At 41.3% G+C, this 15,053-nt stretch overlaps 2 protein-coding genes across 16 annotated transcripts in view; one reads left to right on the forward strand and one right to left on the reverse strand.

The window, feature by feature from the left end:
* The window catches only part of LOC140895430 (band 4.1-like protein 5), a 59,350-nt gene that overhangs the window by 36,203 nt on the left and 8,094 nt on the right, over positions 1 to 15,053 (forward strand). For both annotated transcript variants that reach the window (XM_073305059.2, XM_073305061.2), the window contains one exon: positions 14,620 to 14,661. In XM_073305059.2, coding sequence (XP_073161160.1) covers positions 14,620 to 14,661 — 42 coding nt within the window. The remainder of the gene's footprint in view (positions 1 to 14,619; positions 14,662 to 15,053) is intronic.
* LOC140895429 (uncharacterized) overlaps positions 3,964 to 15,053 on the reverse strand; it is an 82,639-nt gene continuing 71,549 nt past the window's right edge. For 9 of the 14 annotated variants that reach the window (XM_073305050.2, XM_073305051.2, XM_073305047.1 and 6 more), the window contains 4 exons: positions 14,019 to 14,065; positions 13,115 to 13,235; positions 11,423 to 11,609; positions 9,103 to 10,751 (listed from right to left, as the gene is read on the reverse strand). In XM_073305050.2, coding sequence (XP_073161151.1) covers positions 10,052 to 10,751; positions 11,423 to 11,609; positions 13,115 to 13,235; positions 14,019 to 14,065 — 1,055 coding nt within the window. In that variant the 3' untranslated portion in view covers positions 9,103 to 10,051. Of the gene's footprint in view, positions 8,300 to 9,102; positions 10,752 to 11,422; positions 11,610 to 13,114; positions 13,236 to 14,018; positions 14,066 to 15,053 lie in introns of those variants that run through there. The other 5 variants (XM_073305058.2, XM_073305057.2, XM_073305052.2 and 2 more) reach the window with 5 other exon arrangements.

Below are 15,053 nucleotides of genomic sequence, written 5' to 3' on the forward strand. Positions count from 1 at the left end.
GAAACACTTTTAAAGAAAATTCTTAAACTTTTGCCCAATTTCACTCCTGCTCGCTTAAAATCTGCACGTTTCTAAATGTGGAAAATAAAAACTGGACTAAAGCACTGTGGTGGTGGATGAGAATGGGTTAGTTTGGGGTTGATTTTTCCCTCAACATAACAGAGTTTGCTGCTGCTGAATGTGGCTGATTCTGTCAGGGGCTGCTGTCGTACTTTTGTCTGCAAGATGCTTATTGAGAGTGATCTTGTTCATTGTACATGGCCCACTGTCACTCCTCAGTCTCTTCTTCCCTCTCTCCCCCTCTCCCCCCCCCCCCCCCCCCAAAAAAAAAAGGGCCTTACATAGGGAAGAATAGAAAATGTAACTAGCAGTGGGGCTTGGAAGACCAGCCTGTAACTATGTGTGGACAGTGGTTCCCGGGTACTGCTACAGGAACCAGTGCTAGTGATTTGTGGCTGGTACTACAGGTTTTCCCACGCTCTCCGCGCACTGATTGTGAGAGGAATTGAGCAGCCCAAGTCCTCACTGACTCCCGCACTTCTCATCCTCAAAGCTGAACTTCTGCCGTAGGCCTGATGCGGTGGTTCTGCTCGCTCCCCATTCAACTGTATCCAATGTAGTAGAGCTCTGGATTGTTTACTCTTCAAGTCCAAGCTTTGTGGCAGGTTTGGAGAGATATGGCTTCCTGGTTCATATCTTAGCCTGGGTTAGTACATTTGCCCAGAAAGGTTGCTGCAGCAATGGGAAGCTACAGGTGCAGGAACAAAGCCATTACTGTGATGGAGAAACTTGGCACTTCCTGTTAACCTGTTTGCTCAGCAGCATCACCTGCCAGAGAGATTTGTTGGTTTTGTGAACGGACAGATGACAGTAGAATTTTAATGTAAATCAAGTTTGTTGGTTGATACAGCAGGTTGGAGTGAACTGTGCACTAGCCACAGTAGCCTCTTAACAAAATAAAATAATTAAGCATAGTGCATAGTATGTGCAATCCCTCCCCCTCCTCTTCCCAGTGACCATCTGTGTCCAATAAATTATACATGGTGGTGAAAATATTGTGCCCCTAATATCTAAACAGTTTAATGCTGAATTAATTAGTGTGATCTTTTTAATCCCTTAGAACTATGGCCAGGATTTTTCCAAAGTAACTAGTGATTTTAGATGCCTGGATTTTTGGTGCTCAGCTTCAGATATTTGGGATGAAATCTTGGCCCCCTCAAAGTCAATGGCAAAACTCCTAATGACTTAAAGGGGGACAAGGATTTTACCACTGATTTTCAGAGGGTGAGTGCTCCCCACTTGCTGAAAATGAGGGCCTTTTAAATGTCAAGTTGGGCACACACAATTGCTAGTCACTTGGAAAATTGTGATCTGTAAATCCTGTTCTGTTCCAATGATGATCTGATGCTTATAGTTTTGTTTCACTAAAATGTTATTTACAAAATGGCAGATAGAAGTGCAGTAGCCTTGATTGGCTGTTGAATCATATTGTAACATTACAGAGGACCCATATTTACCAAAACAAAGAAAAATACAGGAACCGTGACACCTATAGAGTATCAATTACTGCCTTTCGTCCACTCAGAAGGGGGCATTTCTTACCATTTCCTGTTTTCTACTGGTTGTATAGAAGGCCCAGCTAGCCTGTAAAATGTTGCCCATTGGCATTTAGTTATTTTAACTTTAGTGCTTCATCTATAAAATTCTGCCGTCCAGGTTTTGAATTTGTTGTTGGGACATTTGATGACATTGTTGAACAGTTACAAAGTACAGCAAAACAGCCCTTTTAAAATTAGAAAAGCGTGAGAAGTAGGCAACATGTGCCACTCACTGTGTGGTGTTCAAATAGGGAAAAACCCAACTCCCAGAACGAAGGATTTAATCTCCATTTGAATTACGAAAACATCACCCCACTTTTTACTGATGCTTATTCCAGTTTATAGTAATTAAATGTTGCATTTTGCTTCTTCCTCTTTTAGTGTGTTGGTGTTTAGTTTCTAGATATCAAACGGATTTCAGTAAAATACTTTCTTATGTCTGGAATTAAAATGTGACTATTGTAAACACATTGCAGAAGGGTGCCTGGGCCATGTGACCACCTTGATCATGGAAATGTAAATAGAAACTAATTTACCTTATTAACCTCAAGGAAGTGATGGCTCTAGCACCGATCTCATCTGAGGAGCCTCACAGCAGCAGGTTGGAGAGTCTAAACTCCTCGAGTAATAATTTCCATTGAAATGCTTATGTAATAAATGCCATAGCTACTTACATCATATGTTCAGTTATGCCATATACATGTGGCATCAGAATTAGAGTGCAGGATCTTGGAGACCAAAACCACGGGCCTCTTTACCACTTTAACTAAAGGAATATGGCTCTGCTAATAAGTAAGACCGGCAGTATAAAGCAGTACACCTCTACCCCGATATAACACAAATTCGGATATAACTTGGAAAAGCAGCTCTCGGGGGTGGGGGGGCAGCTGCGCTCTCCAGTGGATCAAAGCAAGTTCGATATAACGCGGTAAGATTTTTTGGCTCCTGAGGACAGCGTTGTATCGGGGTAGAGGTGTACTTACACATTAGCCAGTTACATCCGTAAGTTTGAATTTCTTCAAATTTGAGCATTAGTCTATGTAGCACAGTAGGACTTTATTTTGGACTGTTTTCTGAACAAATAACTTTGAAGGGAAAAACTTGCTGCTCCAGGAAAGAGACTCTGTGGAAAGAAATCCAAATTTGAACTGGGTTATTATCCAAACCTCTTCTTTTCAGTCTTGTTCTCCTTCCAATCTCTCCCCTACCCCACACCTCACTTTTTGTCTTCAGCACATTCCTGCCTCTTGCAGGAGATGCTGTACTACGTAATCATCCTTCCCCTTCAGAAGTAGCATGGGGCTATATTGTCAAGTAGTAAACGTGTGATGCTAGAATCCAAACCTGTGGGAGATTAGGGCATTCACCTAGCAGCTGTCTCTCTTGACTAACATTTAAAGCTCAACTGTCAGCCCAACACCTTGTCACTCGAGATGTCTTATCAGAACTTCCTGGATTAGCAGCAAACTCTATTAGCAGTACGCTCTGTCACACCCAAGGCTTTTCACAAATAGCTGGACAACAGTAAATTTTTATTTAAAAAATCTTTGTAGTTAATGATGCAAGTATAACCCAGAGTAGCAAAGAGCATGGGTTTCACAAGACGACTCATCAGAGGCATGTTTAAAAATGTCTATAACAGAGCAGCCATTTGAAGATGTGAAAAGCTGGGAGATACATTATGGTCTGCTAAGCTCTGGGAGTTGTTTTCTGGCCCAGAGAAGTCATTATTCTACCTGAATCTTTCTTAGGACTCTAGAAATAATTGAAGGCCCCCCTACTCAAATGTGTTAAAATTAAATGACTTTTATAAGCACACTAGGTTTTTATGGTTAGACAGTGAAATCCAGGCAGTTTGAAGAGTCTGCATTTGAGACCTGTGATCTGGAGCACTCAGCATTAGCATCTGACACTAGGCATCAGGATATTCGTCTTCAGCTTAAGTGCTGAAGCACCATGGAGGGTGCGGTTTGTGGTAGGGAGCGGGCATTGTACAATGCGGGAGGAAGGTAGGAATCTTCTGTGACATTCCCAGCCATTTTACTTTCTGGCTAAGCACTTTGCTTCTCTCGTTTCCTCCTACACACACTACTAATTATCCTTAACTGGACAAACTTATTTCAAAGTATGTAAGAATGTTTTTTAGCTAGACAGTTTTGTTAAAAATCACACTAGCTACTGTATTTTTACGTTTTATATGTAAAGCTTGACAATAGCTCAGCGTTTAATTTATTTGTTTGGTTTTTTATAAAGTTCACCCTCCTGCTTCACGACGATAGCCAATGTATAAACTGTATTAGAGGCACTGCACTGAGCTTTGTATTGAGTCTGTACATGGGAACAAGAACTGTGATTTGTAGTCCACTCAGAATCAATCGTGAATTGTTTTTATTGTAGTTTTCTCTTAAATATACCACATCTGTTCACAATGGTCTCCCAGAGTCATCTTTCCTTTGAACGTCACTTCCACAGAATTGTAAGGCAGCGAAAGTGACTTTAGCAGGGCAGGCTAGCCAAGAGTCAGTGTAGGAAAGACTGCTCCAATGAAACCAAAGCAAAAGGTAAACGGTGTGACTATCAAACACTCTATCCTTGTTACAGTTCTTGTGTCATCTGTAATAAAGCTTTAGCCCGAGCCAATACAAGCCACATTTTTCTCCGCAAATGTTAAGGTTTGCTGGCAGCCCCTTGCTTGAGATAGTGTTGCTGAAGATACTCTGTTCATGGAAAGACTTTTAACCCATACTTGGCTAAATAGGTTAAGACTCTGACCCCCATCACAGACTTGTCTGTGACCATTTGTGACTAAAACTAAAATGCAATTTAAGATACATTAAAACATGTGGATAACTCACAGTATTAAGTTCCAGATTTTGTAATGGGGGCTATTGGTTGCTGAACACGTTTGAAAAGCTGGTTATTAAGTGTGTAAATGGGAGCTTGAACACCTTTGAAACCTCTGTCACCGGGTGAACTCACCACTGGTGGTGCTTCCTGCTGGTTGTGCTGGGGATTAACTCTGGCTAGGCAGTGTCCCTCCTGGCATCCTCTCGCCCTGCGGACCCCTCCTCTTCGTGACTCATCCCTCCAGCCAGGTCACTCCTCCCAGGGGTGGGGGGGTACCCAAAGTCTTTCCAGAACGTATCAGAAAGTCCATTGTCTTCAGCCTGTCGATGCCACATCCCCAGTGGCTGGTTGGGGAACCTGGGCCTGCCTCTGCTCCAGGTTCCAGCTCAGGGGTCCTTCTGTCAGCAGCCAAGGCCTGCAGGGACCTGCTTTGCTGCTTTCCCACCTTCCTGGCTTCCCCCGCCTCCCAACTCCCTCTTCCCAGGGAGAGACTGCAGCCTACTTCCCTGCTGCCCCTTTCTGTTGCTAGCTCCTGGGCTTTATACAAGCCCCTCCTGTTTCTGTCCTTGTGAGTCTGCTCCCAATCAATTTCCTGCTCCCTGGCTCCTGCTCCAGGTGCAGCCTGTGGAACTGATTGGCCCACCTGGCCATCTTAACCCCTTCCAGTCTTGTGTGGGCTAGACACCCCATCACAGTCCCTAAATGTATATAACTAGTTGGAGGTTTATAATATAACTTTTTTAATTGCTAGTTCATTAGCCCAAGGTAAAGACTTGGAGATGTCAAAAAAAAAAAAAAGGGGGGGGTGGGGAGGATTTGAGGGAATTGAAGACCTATTTGTAGGAAAACAAACAGGCCAATTATTGCTAATTAAATTCAGGAAAATGTCAAAATAAATGGGATTATTTTTTGTGCGCTCTCTCTCCCCCTTTCACAGCTACATCCATTTAAGAACATGACTCCCAAGAAGGCACTACTTCTTACCCCTTACTGGAAAAAAGTGAGAGCTGAGCAGGTCAAAATTGTCTTCTAGCCCTATAACTAAAGGAAAGAGTGAGTTAAATCAGAAGGAAGTGAGAGCTCTAGCAAAAGCTACAAAGCTTCCACGTCCTCTAACTCAACTATATTTTTCAAACCTGCTTCTGAAACAAAACTATGAAACAGGTTGACTTAACATAACTTTATTGAATGAGAAAAAGTACATTTACTTTTGTCTCTTATCATTCACAATAAAATGTCTATTTTGCAGCTAACTGCCCTGCCCTCGATATTGATAAACACAGTTTCTTCTGTTGCTCAGGAGAAGCCAACGGTAAACAAAGAATCAGAATATTCTGACCTAATGTAGATTTACTGCGTCTTACAAAAAGTTGTTAAATCAATAAGGACAGATTTGTTCTTGTATCTTAATTCTATAAATATACGAGACTTTAAAATAGTCTCACTTTTCAAGCTATAACAATACATTTGCAGTCCCAGAAGAGGTTAATACAAATAGTCTGGTTATACCCTTTCACTTTGTAAAGTGAGTGTGCTGCTTATGAAATGTTTCAAGCCTTGGAAAACAGTATGTTTAGCCAGTGAAGAGATACAGGACAGATGGCAGCAATGCAAGCCTCTCCCATGCTGGCCTGCTCCCTGTGCTTAAGGAGCAGCTCTAGTGGAGAAATGAGTCCCTTCACTCAACTTGCCAACAAAGATGCTAATGGTGGTGATAGCTACTAACTGGAGCTAATCCACTGATTATTTCACACAGACCACTGCCGTGCCACCAGATGGTAATGACTTTTGGTCATTACTAACTTGGGCCAGAGTTAAACTAATGACAGTTCCTGAATCCTTGCCAAACTCATATATAGATAGGGTGAGCAGCTGTAACGGGGTTATGGAGTGTTTTGTTCAAGTCGGCTAACTTTTCCCCTCCTTTGAGAAATAAACATTTTCATTGAAAATCTTACTAGGTAACAAGCAAGGGAAGGGTGACACTATTCAAGGTTTCTGGAAAACATTACTGCAGCCATTAACTACAGTAACTGTTACTAACGCACTGAAATGAAAGCTGCTCCAGGGACAGTAATGCAGTGCTGAAAGCAAATATTGCTTACTGAGGGCTCAGTTCAAGCTGTTTGCAGCTTGCTATGGCAGCAGGCGAGGAATACAAACATTCATGGCAAAAAGGCACTCGGATGCCCCCGCAGAGGAGAGCTCCTGTCTGTAAGTGACTGTGACACATCTCTTTGAATTTCAAAACCTCCCTTCCAGTATCAAATCACATTTGTTTTTAAAGATTTAGAAGTAAGTCAGCCAGCGAATGAACAGTCTCTGCTGGCATCTAGGGGTGCTCTACAGCTGCCTTTTGCGGCTACATCCCCCTTCCCCCCAGTCAATCCTAGAGAAGATAAAAGTCAATATGGTCCATACAGCTCACTCGGGCTGACATAAAAACATGCATCTGATTTAAGATTATTGTGCTCTGCCTATGCTTAACTCTGATATGTCACTGAGCCCAAGTGTTAGGGAGCTGGGTTCAGTCAGAGCCTGCACCGTAATCTGTCACTTCACACCAACGCAAAAGATAGCATATATATACATTTCTACTGAAGAACTTGAGACTGTTTTGTGAGTCTGGGCAATCCTAGAGGCCCCTGGAACCTCCACCATCTAATCAGTGGTTGGAAACATGCCTGTGTCTGTGTATCAAGAGGTAGATTCCTTGTTTGATGTTTATAATGTGTGAAAATAAGTCCGTGATTGAGACTAGAAAACCCTTTGTAGAAAATCATGAATTAGAGTGTAGAAAAGTAATGCAGGCTTAGTACAGTAGAACCTCAGGGTTATGAACGGACCTTTCAACCACATGCCTCATTTGGAACCGAAAGTACATAATCAGGCACCAGCAGACCAAAAAAAAAAAAAAGCAAGTGCAGTACTGTGTTAAACAAACTACTAAAAAAATAAAGGGAAAGCAGCATTTGTCTTCTGCATAGTAAAGTTTGAAACTGTATTAAATCATTATTCAGTTGTAAACTTCTGAAAGAACAGCCATAACGTTTTGTTCAGAGTTACAAATAACTTCCATTCCTGAGGTGTTTGCAACTCTGAGGTACTACTGTACTCTGATGGTGTAGTTACAAGTGTTCCTTTTCCAGATGTAGGAATTAATGTACATCCCAGCTGCCTTCACAGCAGTCTGAAATAATTCCATGGTTATTACCCTGCTCAAACCAGTATTAAGATAACACTGCTACCAGTATCATTAAAAGTTTGACTTCAGTAATAAGCAAAGCTAAAGATTAACCATTAAGTTAAATAACTCCGTAGTTAATTTATATGGAAATATCAAATAGCTCTGTGGGCTAGGCTGACAAATACAGGCAGAAGTTTTGTGACTATTTTAAGAAGTGACACATCTAGTTAATGAAACTAGATGGAGGGGGATTTTTTTAAACATACTAAAATAAATCCTAAATAAAATTAGGGCCCAAACACTTTTGCCATATATCTGCACCTCGTTCATTTATGCTATGTTTGACCTTTGTTACAAGTTACACATCCAGGGGTCATAAAAATAGATTATTAAAAACGTCATGAAATTGAGAAAAATACCCTGAACTTGCCAAGTTCTGAACCTCCTGAAAAGTGCTGAATATCCTGAGTCCCCCTTGACTTCAGTGGCAATTGAGGGTGCTCCAGACTCTTCAGGATCAGGCCATGAGATGGCAGCATCCAGCCAAAAACTTTTGGAATAAGTTGTGTATGTAAATTCAGTACTTTTACCTTTCAACTTTTCCCAGCATTTGCAGGAGAGCCACAACTGAGTTCTATGGAGATGCTCTTTTTTTTCTTTGCACTCACTGTAGAAGAGAAATGTGTGATATGCACTTTGCTATTTTAAGGCATGTGAAAACAGTTTTTTAAAAATGACAGAGCTAAAGGATTAAAGCAGAAATTAGAAAGGAAGTGGCATTTCCCCTTGACTCTGGCCCCAATTTTTGAGCTCTGTCAGCATGAACAGTTTCTCAGTCAGTTTTGTTCAACCAAAAAGCTCACTTAAAAGCTCTCTTTTTCCAGTAAGAAAATGTCCAAGCCTTTTATCATGTCCTCGGTCCTAGGATCTATCTTGCAGCACTATGTTATACCTTCTCCATGGCCACATATGCTTCCTGCAGCTTGGTGATCAGCATAGCACAAAGCAGTCAACTGGGGTCCAAGTACCACCAGGGCCGAACAATATAACTCCTTTGGTGTTATCTTCAGTCCCTGTGTTTAATACAACTCAAGACCTCATTTGCTCATTTTATGGCTGCTGTATGCTGGTCTATTTCTGTTTTAAAACCCCCAAATCTTCCATTTAAATAGCATAATACTGCTGCTCGCTTGGCCCAGATGATGAGCCAGTATTCAGGACCTTGGAGGTTTGTTTCAGTTAGAAGGATAAATTGGTAATATGAGTCAGGGATATTTTCCGATGCAGTCTTGTTTCACTACAGAAACTGAACACAAAGTCCTGTTTCCCTGGACACAGTAGAAATAAACAGGCAGTTTTTTATTAACAATTTCCAAGTCTTCCTCTGCAGCAAGTTCTGTCTCTCCTCCCTCTCTGGGCCATCTTCACAACTGCTTCCCTTGCACTCTCCTCACTTTTCTTTTTGAACACATACACAGCTTGCCAAACAATCTTCTAGCCTCTGTGTTTGCAAGAGGGCCCCTTAGGGAAACCCTCAGACCTGCTCAGACTTTTCCATATGGCCCAGTGCCTTATGCACTCTTCTCCTATTGCTTCTAGCTATCATTACATAAAGAAGGATTTAATTGCTCCTGATAGTAACATGCATGAGCTTTAACCTGGTCTGTGATTGTTTACAGATCACAGACTTGCTCACGGTAGCACATTAACACACCTTTCACAATACGTTCTTCCTTTGTTCAAGTCTGACTCTTGGACATTTGTCTGCACTGACCTGTGTTCGCCACCTGCAATCTGTCCCCTAAATGAAACAAATATATTGTGGCAGTAGCATTTTAAATGCATAATTTTGAACATTATTTGGATGTATTAACCAATACCATAATAATTTATCAAGACCAACTTTTGTCCCAATATACATTGTGTTGATGTTGATGGGGTTGCCTGGGTGTGAATCAAGGTAGAACTGGCACATTTTACTCTATAAATAGTGCTTGTAAGGCCTAGAAGGACGCACTAGGATTCTATGACCTTTCTAACCTAAAGGGTTCCATGATCTATACACAGAATTGGCCACCAACTTAAAAAAAGACTTAGAAATTGGCCAGAAGACAAGGCAACTATAGAGAAGGGTGGAATCAGGAGCTCAACAGGTTCACCTCAGGGAGAGGGTTGCAAGGAGATCTACTGTAATTTTGGGTTAAAAGAGGATCCCACAAGCATCTGGGTAGGAGTCTCTCCACCACATAAAACCAGGAGCATGAACAGAGACTGTATAAAAAGAAGTTCAGGTCAGGTATTAGGAAGACTATTTTTCATCCAGAATGTGCAGTAGGCCATTGGATAGAATACTTCCTTGGTAGTTCTGCTGAGAAGCAGGTGGAAATGGCTCTCTTCTCCCTCTGTATGTGTAGGTCATTTAAATGCTGTTCAGCTCCATTTGCCAGAGTGAGATTTCACAGAGACTGGACAGAGGCTTGCCCCCAATCAGGAGCAGCATATCAGGATGGTTGGTAATTGCCACGCTTATAGGTCTCTCATGCCAACAGTCAGTTCCTCTCCTGTTTTTTGTAACTTCAGCGGCAGTGAGAGCTTGTTCTTTGGAAGAGCTGCAATGGGAGAGATGCTCATTTTTGGAAAATATGCTCTGTGCTTTGTCTGCGCACAGCTCTGCGTCTGAAGAGGTTTGGAATGAGCAAAAGCCCAATGGCTCCAGAGGCTGGCTAAAGGTTTTCATTTCTATCTCGGTGCCACCATCGTTGCTGAATGGTTGGTGTACATGCTGCTGGCGAAAGTAGCCATGAAAATGGGCACGCTGCTTCGAGACTGCCGGCGACTTTTGAGGCTCTTTCCCCTTTGGACACCAGTGATTGATGGGGGATGCCCTAGAGAAACCTGGCGTCAGCTGGAAACCAACACCAATTCCCAGGATGCGGTGATACCTTTTAGAAGAAAGAATTACCTCTGTTGTACTAGCCAGTTTTTCCCACGTCTGGGAACTGAAATGGTATTTCCACAGGCTGTTGTTAGGCCTAGAATTTGAAATCCCTCCACCAAAAGTCAGCATGGAGTCTTGAAAGACCACAGAAGAGTGTCCCACCACTTTTGGAGGTCCTTGGCTAAACACAAGGACAGGCAACATTTAGTGCTTATAAGAAGAACAAGAATATTCATTATTTCAGTTGGAAAAGGAAATGGTCATCACATTTCTGCTGGCCCTGGGGCATCAAAACTTTGTCCAGCTAAGAGCTGCCTTGGCAACTTTCCCAAAAATCAAGGATCTTTTCCTGACATAAAATGCAGCAGACTGCAGCCACCCTCATATTTGATGTGGAAGGGTGATCCACAGAGACAAGAGGTCCCAAGATGCAATGCTCCCTCTCAATCTGGACAGTTTTTACTTTGATTAAAATGGCAACATCCCACCGTGGGCCCCGTAGTCTCTGCAGCCTGCCTCTTCCTATTAAAGATAAGGGCAACCAGAAGCCACACCTTTTCCATACTTGCTCTATTTCCCTAATTCTCAAACTCAAATCCAAGGAACAGTGAAACCTGATCCAATGCAGTTAGCTTAAATCCCTAAGAAATCACAGAAATTGCAAAGATCTTCTTGTGTGTTACAGGGGTGAACAATTGTTCCAGGTGTTCTATTCCTTAGTCCTCTGTCTAATTTTCAAAGATTCCGATACTTCCACTACTTTAAGCTCTGTTTGCCTGGATACAATGCTATAGGGTGGGGCCTCACTTTTCTTTCACTAATTTATTTAGTATGACAATGAATGAGGTTTACCTTGTTCTGATAGTGGACCACTTGCAGCTTGTAAAGTCCCACTTCCATAGGTCCCTCTGTTCACTCAGCCCCATCAGTCCGCCAAACAGGTACATGCCTGTGCCATAAACCACAGCTGAGTGACCATGCCGGGGTCCTGGACCTGTGTCACAAGACTGTGGAGATACCTGTGACCACTCTCCTGTATCTGAAAGCAAAAGGTAACATTACAGAGATATCAAGGATGTTTGATAACTGAGAACAACCATATTTAAAGAACAAAGCAACATGTAGCTATGAGGATAGTTTTATTTCCTTTCCATTCCCTCAAGTTAATCCGGCATGAGATGCCATGGTAATATATGAAAACTAAAGTATGGTGATTAAAAAAAAAATCCCAAAACTTATTTTGAAGTGTGTTAATGCAAGTTCCAGATGGGCAACCCTGGGAACTGGAGTCATTTATTTACAGAGCAGGTACCGCCGGCTTCCTAACACTGCTCTGTTCGTGCGCTTCTACTCTGACCTGGAAAGACTGCTTTGCTTTCCAGGGATGAGAGGGTACACCAGTCGTCAGGCACACTTGCTCATTAGTGCCTCTGCTGGCAATGGGTAGGAGGAACCCAGGATGATACAGATACACCATTGAACAGCCATTAGATGACAAATGCTTTCAGTCACTCTGAACATGGGATTTTCTGGTTTGCAAACTAGGATAATAGAGGCTGGTGATGAAATATGCAGATGAAACCATCCCCTGCCAATGCAGGATTTTGATCCCTATGGTATTTTACATTGAGTCCCAGCAATTAGAGATGCTTAAAATTCTGCAGTAAAACACACTTTGTCAGAGCAGACCCTGTCTGTCGAACAGCTTTGATGCACGTGACTGAGAATAGCTGTCTTTCTTTGCAGTTTAAGGCTCCAGTTGAAAAGCCAGTTGCAACAGCACCAACTTATAGTGAAGGGTGGCAGATTAAAAGTCGGGTTCTAATTCAGGAACTGAATTCTGTTTACAGAGTGGATGTTCATGGGGAGGTAGATAGGGTCTTCAAAAGATGGGTTAACTTCTAAAAAGCATTGAGGCCTTGCCCTGAATATTAACACCAGTAACAAACCATTGATATTGCTGCACCTCTACAAACCCCTGAGGTAGACACGCAAAGCCGCTGAAACAGGGATAAGGTGCACCAGTACAAATTTACAGCAATTTACCCAGTCAACATGAGAGATTTGAATGAGGACAGCTATAGTGGAGGCTGAGCACTGATGCATGGAATCAGGGAAGATCACCAGTGTAGCTGAGGCTTAAGGTTTTTAGCAATCCTGTTTGAACAGGTGAAAAATATGACAGTAGACAGCAAAACCTATCAGCTGATCTCTGTACAGTGGACTCGCTGAAACTGTGTTGGAGACCTCAGCCCAGAGAACTAGTGCAGACTCCTTCAGAACTATGTTGCCCTGATAGCATTAATTCCAGCCTAAAATGGGTTTTCTCTGCAATCAGAATGTAAGGGGGAAAAAAAATTTTAAATGAAAGATTAAATTCTGCCCACCATAGCAAAATCTGAGGGTTTACACAGGTTTCTATACCATCCCTGTTGATAAGGGGTTTCTTAAGAGGCCAATCCACATCCCACTGAAGTCCTGGTGGAGGCTCTCCATTAACTTCACTGGGCGTTGGATCAGATCCTAAGAGAAGCTTTAACTTACCAAAACGTAAAGCCCAAAACTCTTGTGAAATCCCTTTGATGTCGAAGTATCCCCCATAGATGTACATGCTGGAATTGTACACTACTGCGCTGTGGCCCTTTCTGTTAGCTGGAGCAATGCTCTGAAAACATTTTAGTAATGAAATGAAAAATCACTTTAACAAACTTTGACACAGACATCCTGGATTTATGTAGGTTTATCTCAGCACCACTTTCTGCCCCAATTAAGAAAAGAAAATCTAGTGATATCTGGGTGAAAATCTTAGCAATTTTGATTTGGGTGATTTCATGTTCCAAATTGTATGAAATATGAATTTTTGCACTGAAACATGAAAATTCAAATCTTCAGATGTGCTGATGTGAAAACTGATCCCATATCCGAACAAGAAGTTAATGTTTACATTTTGAGGTTTTCACTCAAAAACAGGAGTGGGTTTTTTGTTTTTGTGTGTACTGATTCACTTTCATCCAAATAAGTCCCTAATTTAGAGTGAAGAAATGAAAAAATTGCCAGATTTTTGTGAAAACAGAGCACATCAAACTTTGAGGTTTATGAATATTGTCAATATCTTTAAACAATCCTAGTTTTAAGAGAATAAGCCGCTTGTAAAGTGGCAACCCATGCTTAATATTGGCCCTCTTGATTGAAGTGTTTTAAAAGAACAGTAGAGGTAATAACATTCAGCATTTACATCCTAGGATCAAAGTGTTTTGCAAAGGTAGGTAGTATCCCAGTTTTTCAGAAGGGGGAAACCTCAGCTATTGAAATTGCAGGGAAATAAAGCAGTGTACTTTACAGCAGCATGTCCCTGAGGAGTCTAGACTGGAACTGTTTTGAAGAACACATTTTAAAGCAACCTGTTTAATCAATATGTATTTGATTCACACATTCCCTGGTTTCTTACCTCAGTCTCCACTGCTGTGTGCCGGCACTCAGTCCATCTCGCTGAATCTAAAAGGATTTTTTTTAAACAAAGTGTAGTTTATATCTAGGACCACAAGAGGACACTGTTCCTTCTAAAATTGCTATTCTGATTTTTTTTTTTTTTTTTAAATGTCATCCTGGTGTATTTACCATATAGCAAGGATGAAACACATAACACTAACATAGCAGTATAGTGAGCTACCAAAGGGCATATTTTAATCACCTTTATCTAAGTTGTCTTTTCATACTCTGAGCTAAGAAAATATTACACTGTATTATAGACTTCCTACACCAAGGTTTCTCAATGTAAATATCACCATCAGCCATTCTGTATGTTATACATAAAAAGTTTGTGTTTTCATCTGGGGAATGCTCTTCTTTTGTAACACCATAATGTAGTCTAAATGTGCAAAAGTTCCATTTACCTTGAGATCTTGGTAGTGAATATTTTTAATGAGGGCAATTTAAAAAAAAAGTAAATCTTTCGCTGATACTCTATAGAGTCCAATTTTTTACTGATGAGTAATTTAGTGCTATGACTCAGGGAAGCCTATTTCATATGATGCTTTACACTTTGATAGGAGTTTTCATCTGAGGATCTCAACATTCATTAATTCAGGCAGGTGAGTGAGTATTTCTACTTTACATGATGGGAAACTGAGGCAGAGATAGGGAAGAACTTGCCTAAGATCACATAGTGAAATAAGGAGAGAATAGTAGCAAGGAGTCTTCACTCCCAGTTTTCGCCTCCAGCCACTAGCCATGCTACTGCTCGTGGGAAAATATATATAATATGCTTATGTAATGTTGCACTGAAATATTAATAGTAAATTATTTAACAGCATATAAAATTAAATACTGCAATATTGTCCACGGAAAATATATAAAATGTTATTGGATAGAATATTAATGTCCCATTGCCTTTATTAGAGCTAAATCAGTGATAAAAACAAAACAAAAAAATTAGTCTTTCAAGACAGTCAGGAAAAATTTTAAGAAATGCTGTTTTCATTTT

Source organism: Lepidochelys kempii, chromosome 11 (genome assembly GCF_965140285.1).
Source record: "Lepidochelys kempii isolate rLepKem1 chromosome 11, rLepKem1.hap1, whole genome shotgun sequence".
Taxonomy (NCBI): domain Eukaryota; kingdom Metazoa; phylum Chordata; order Testudines; family Cheloniidae; genus Lepidochelys; species Lepidochelys kempii.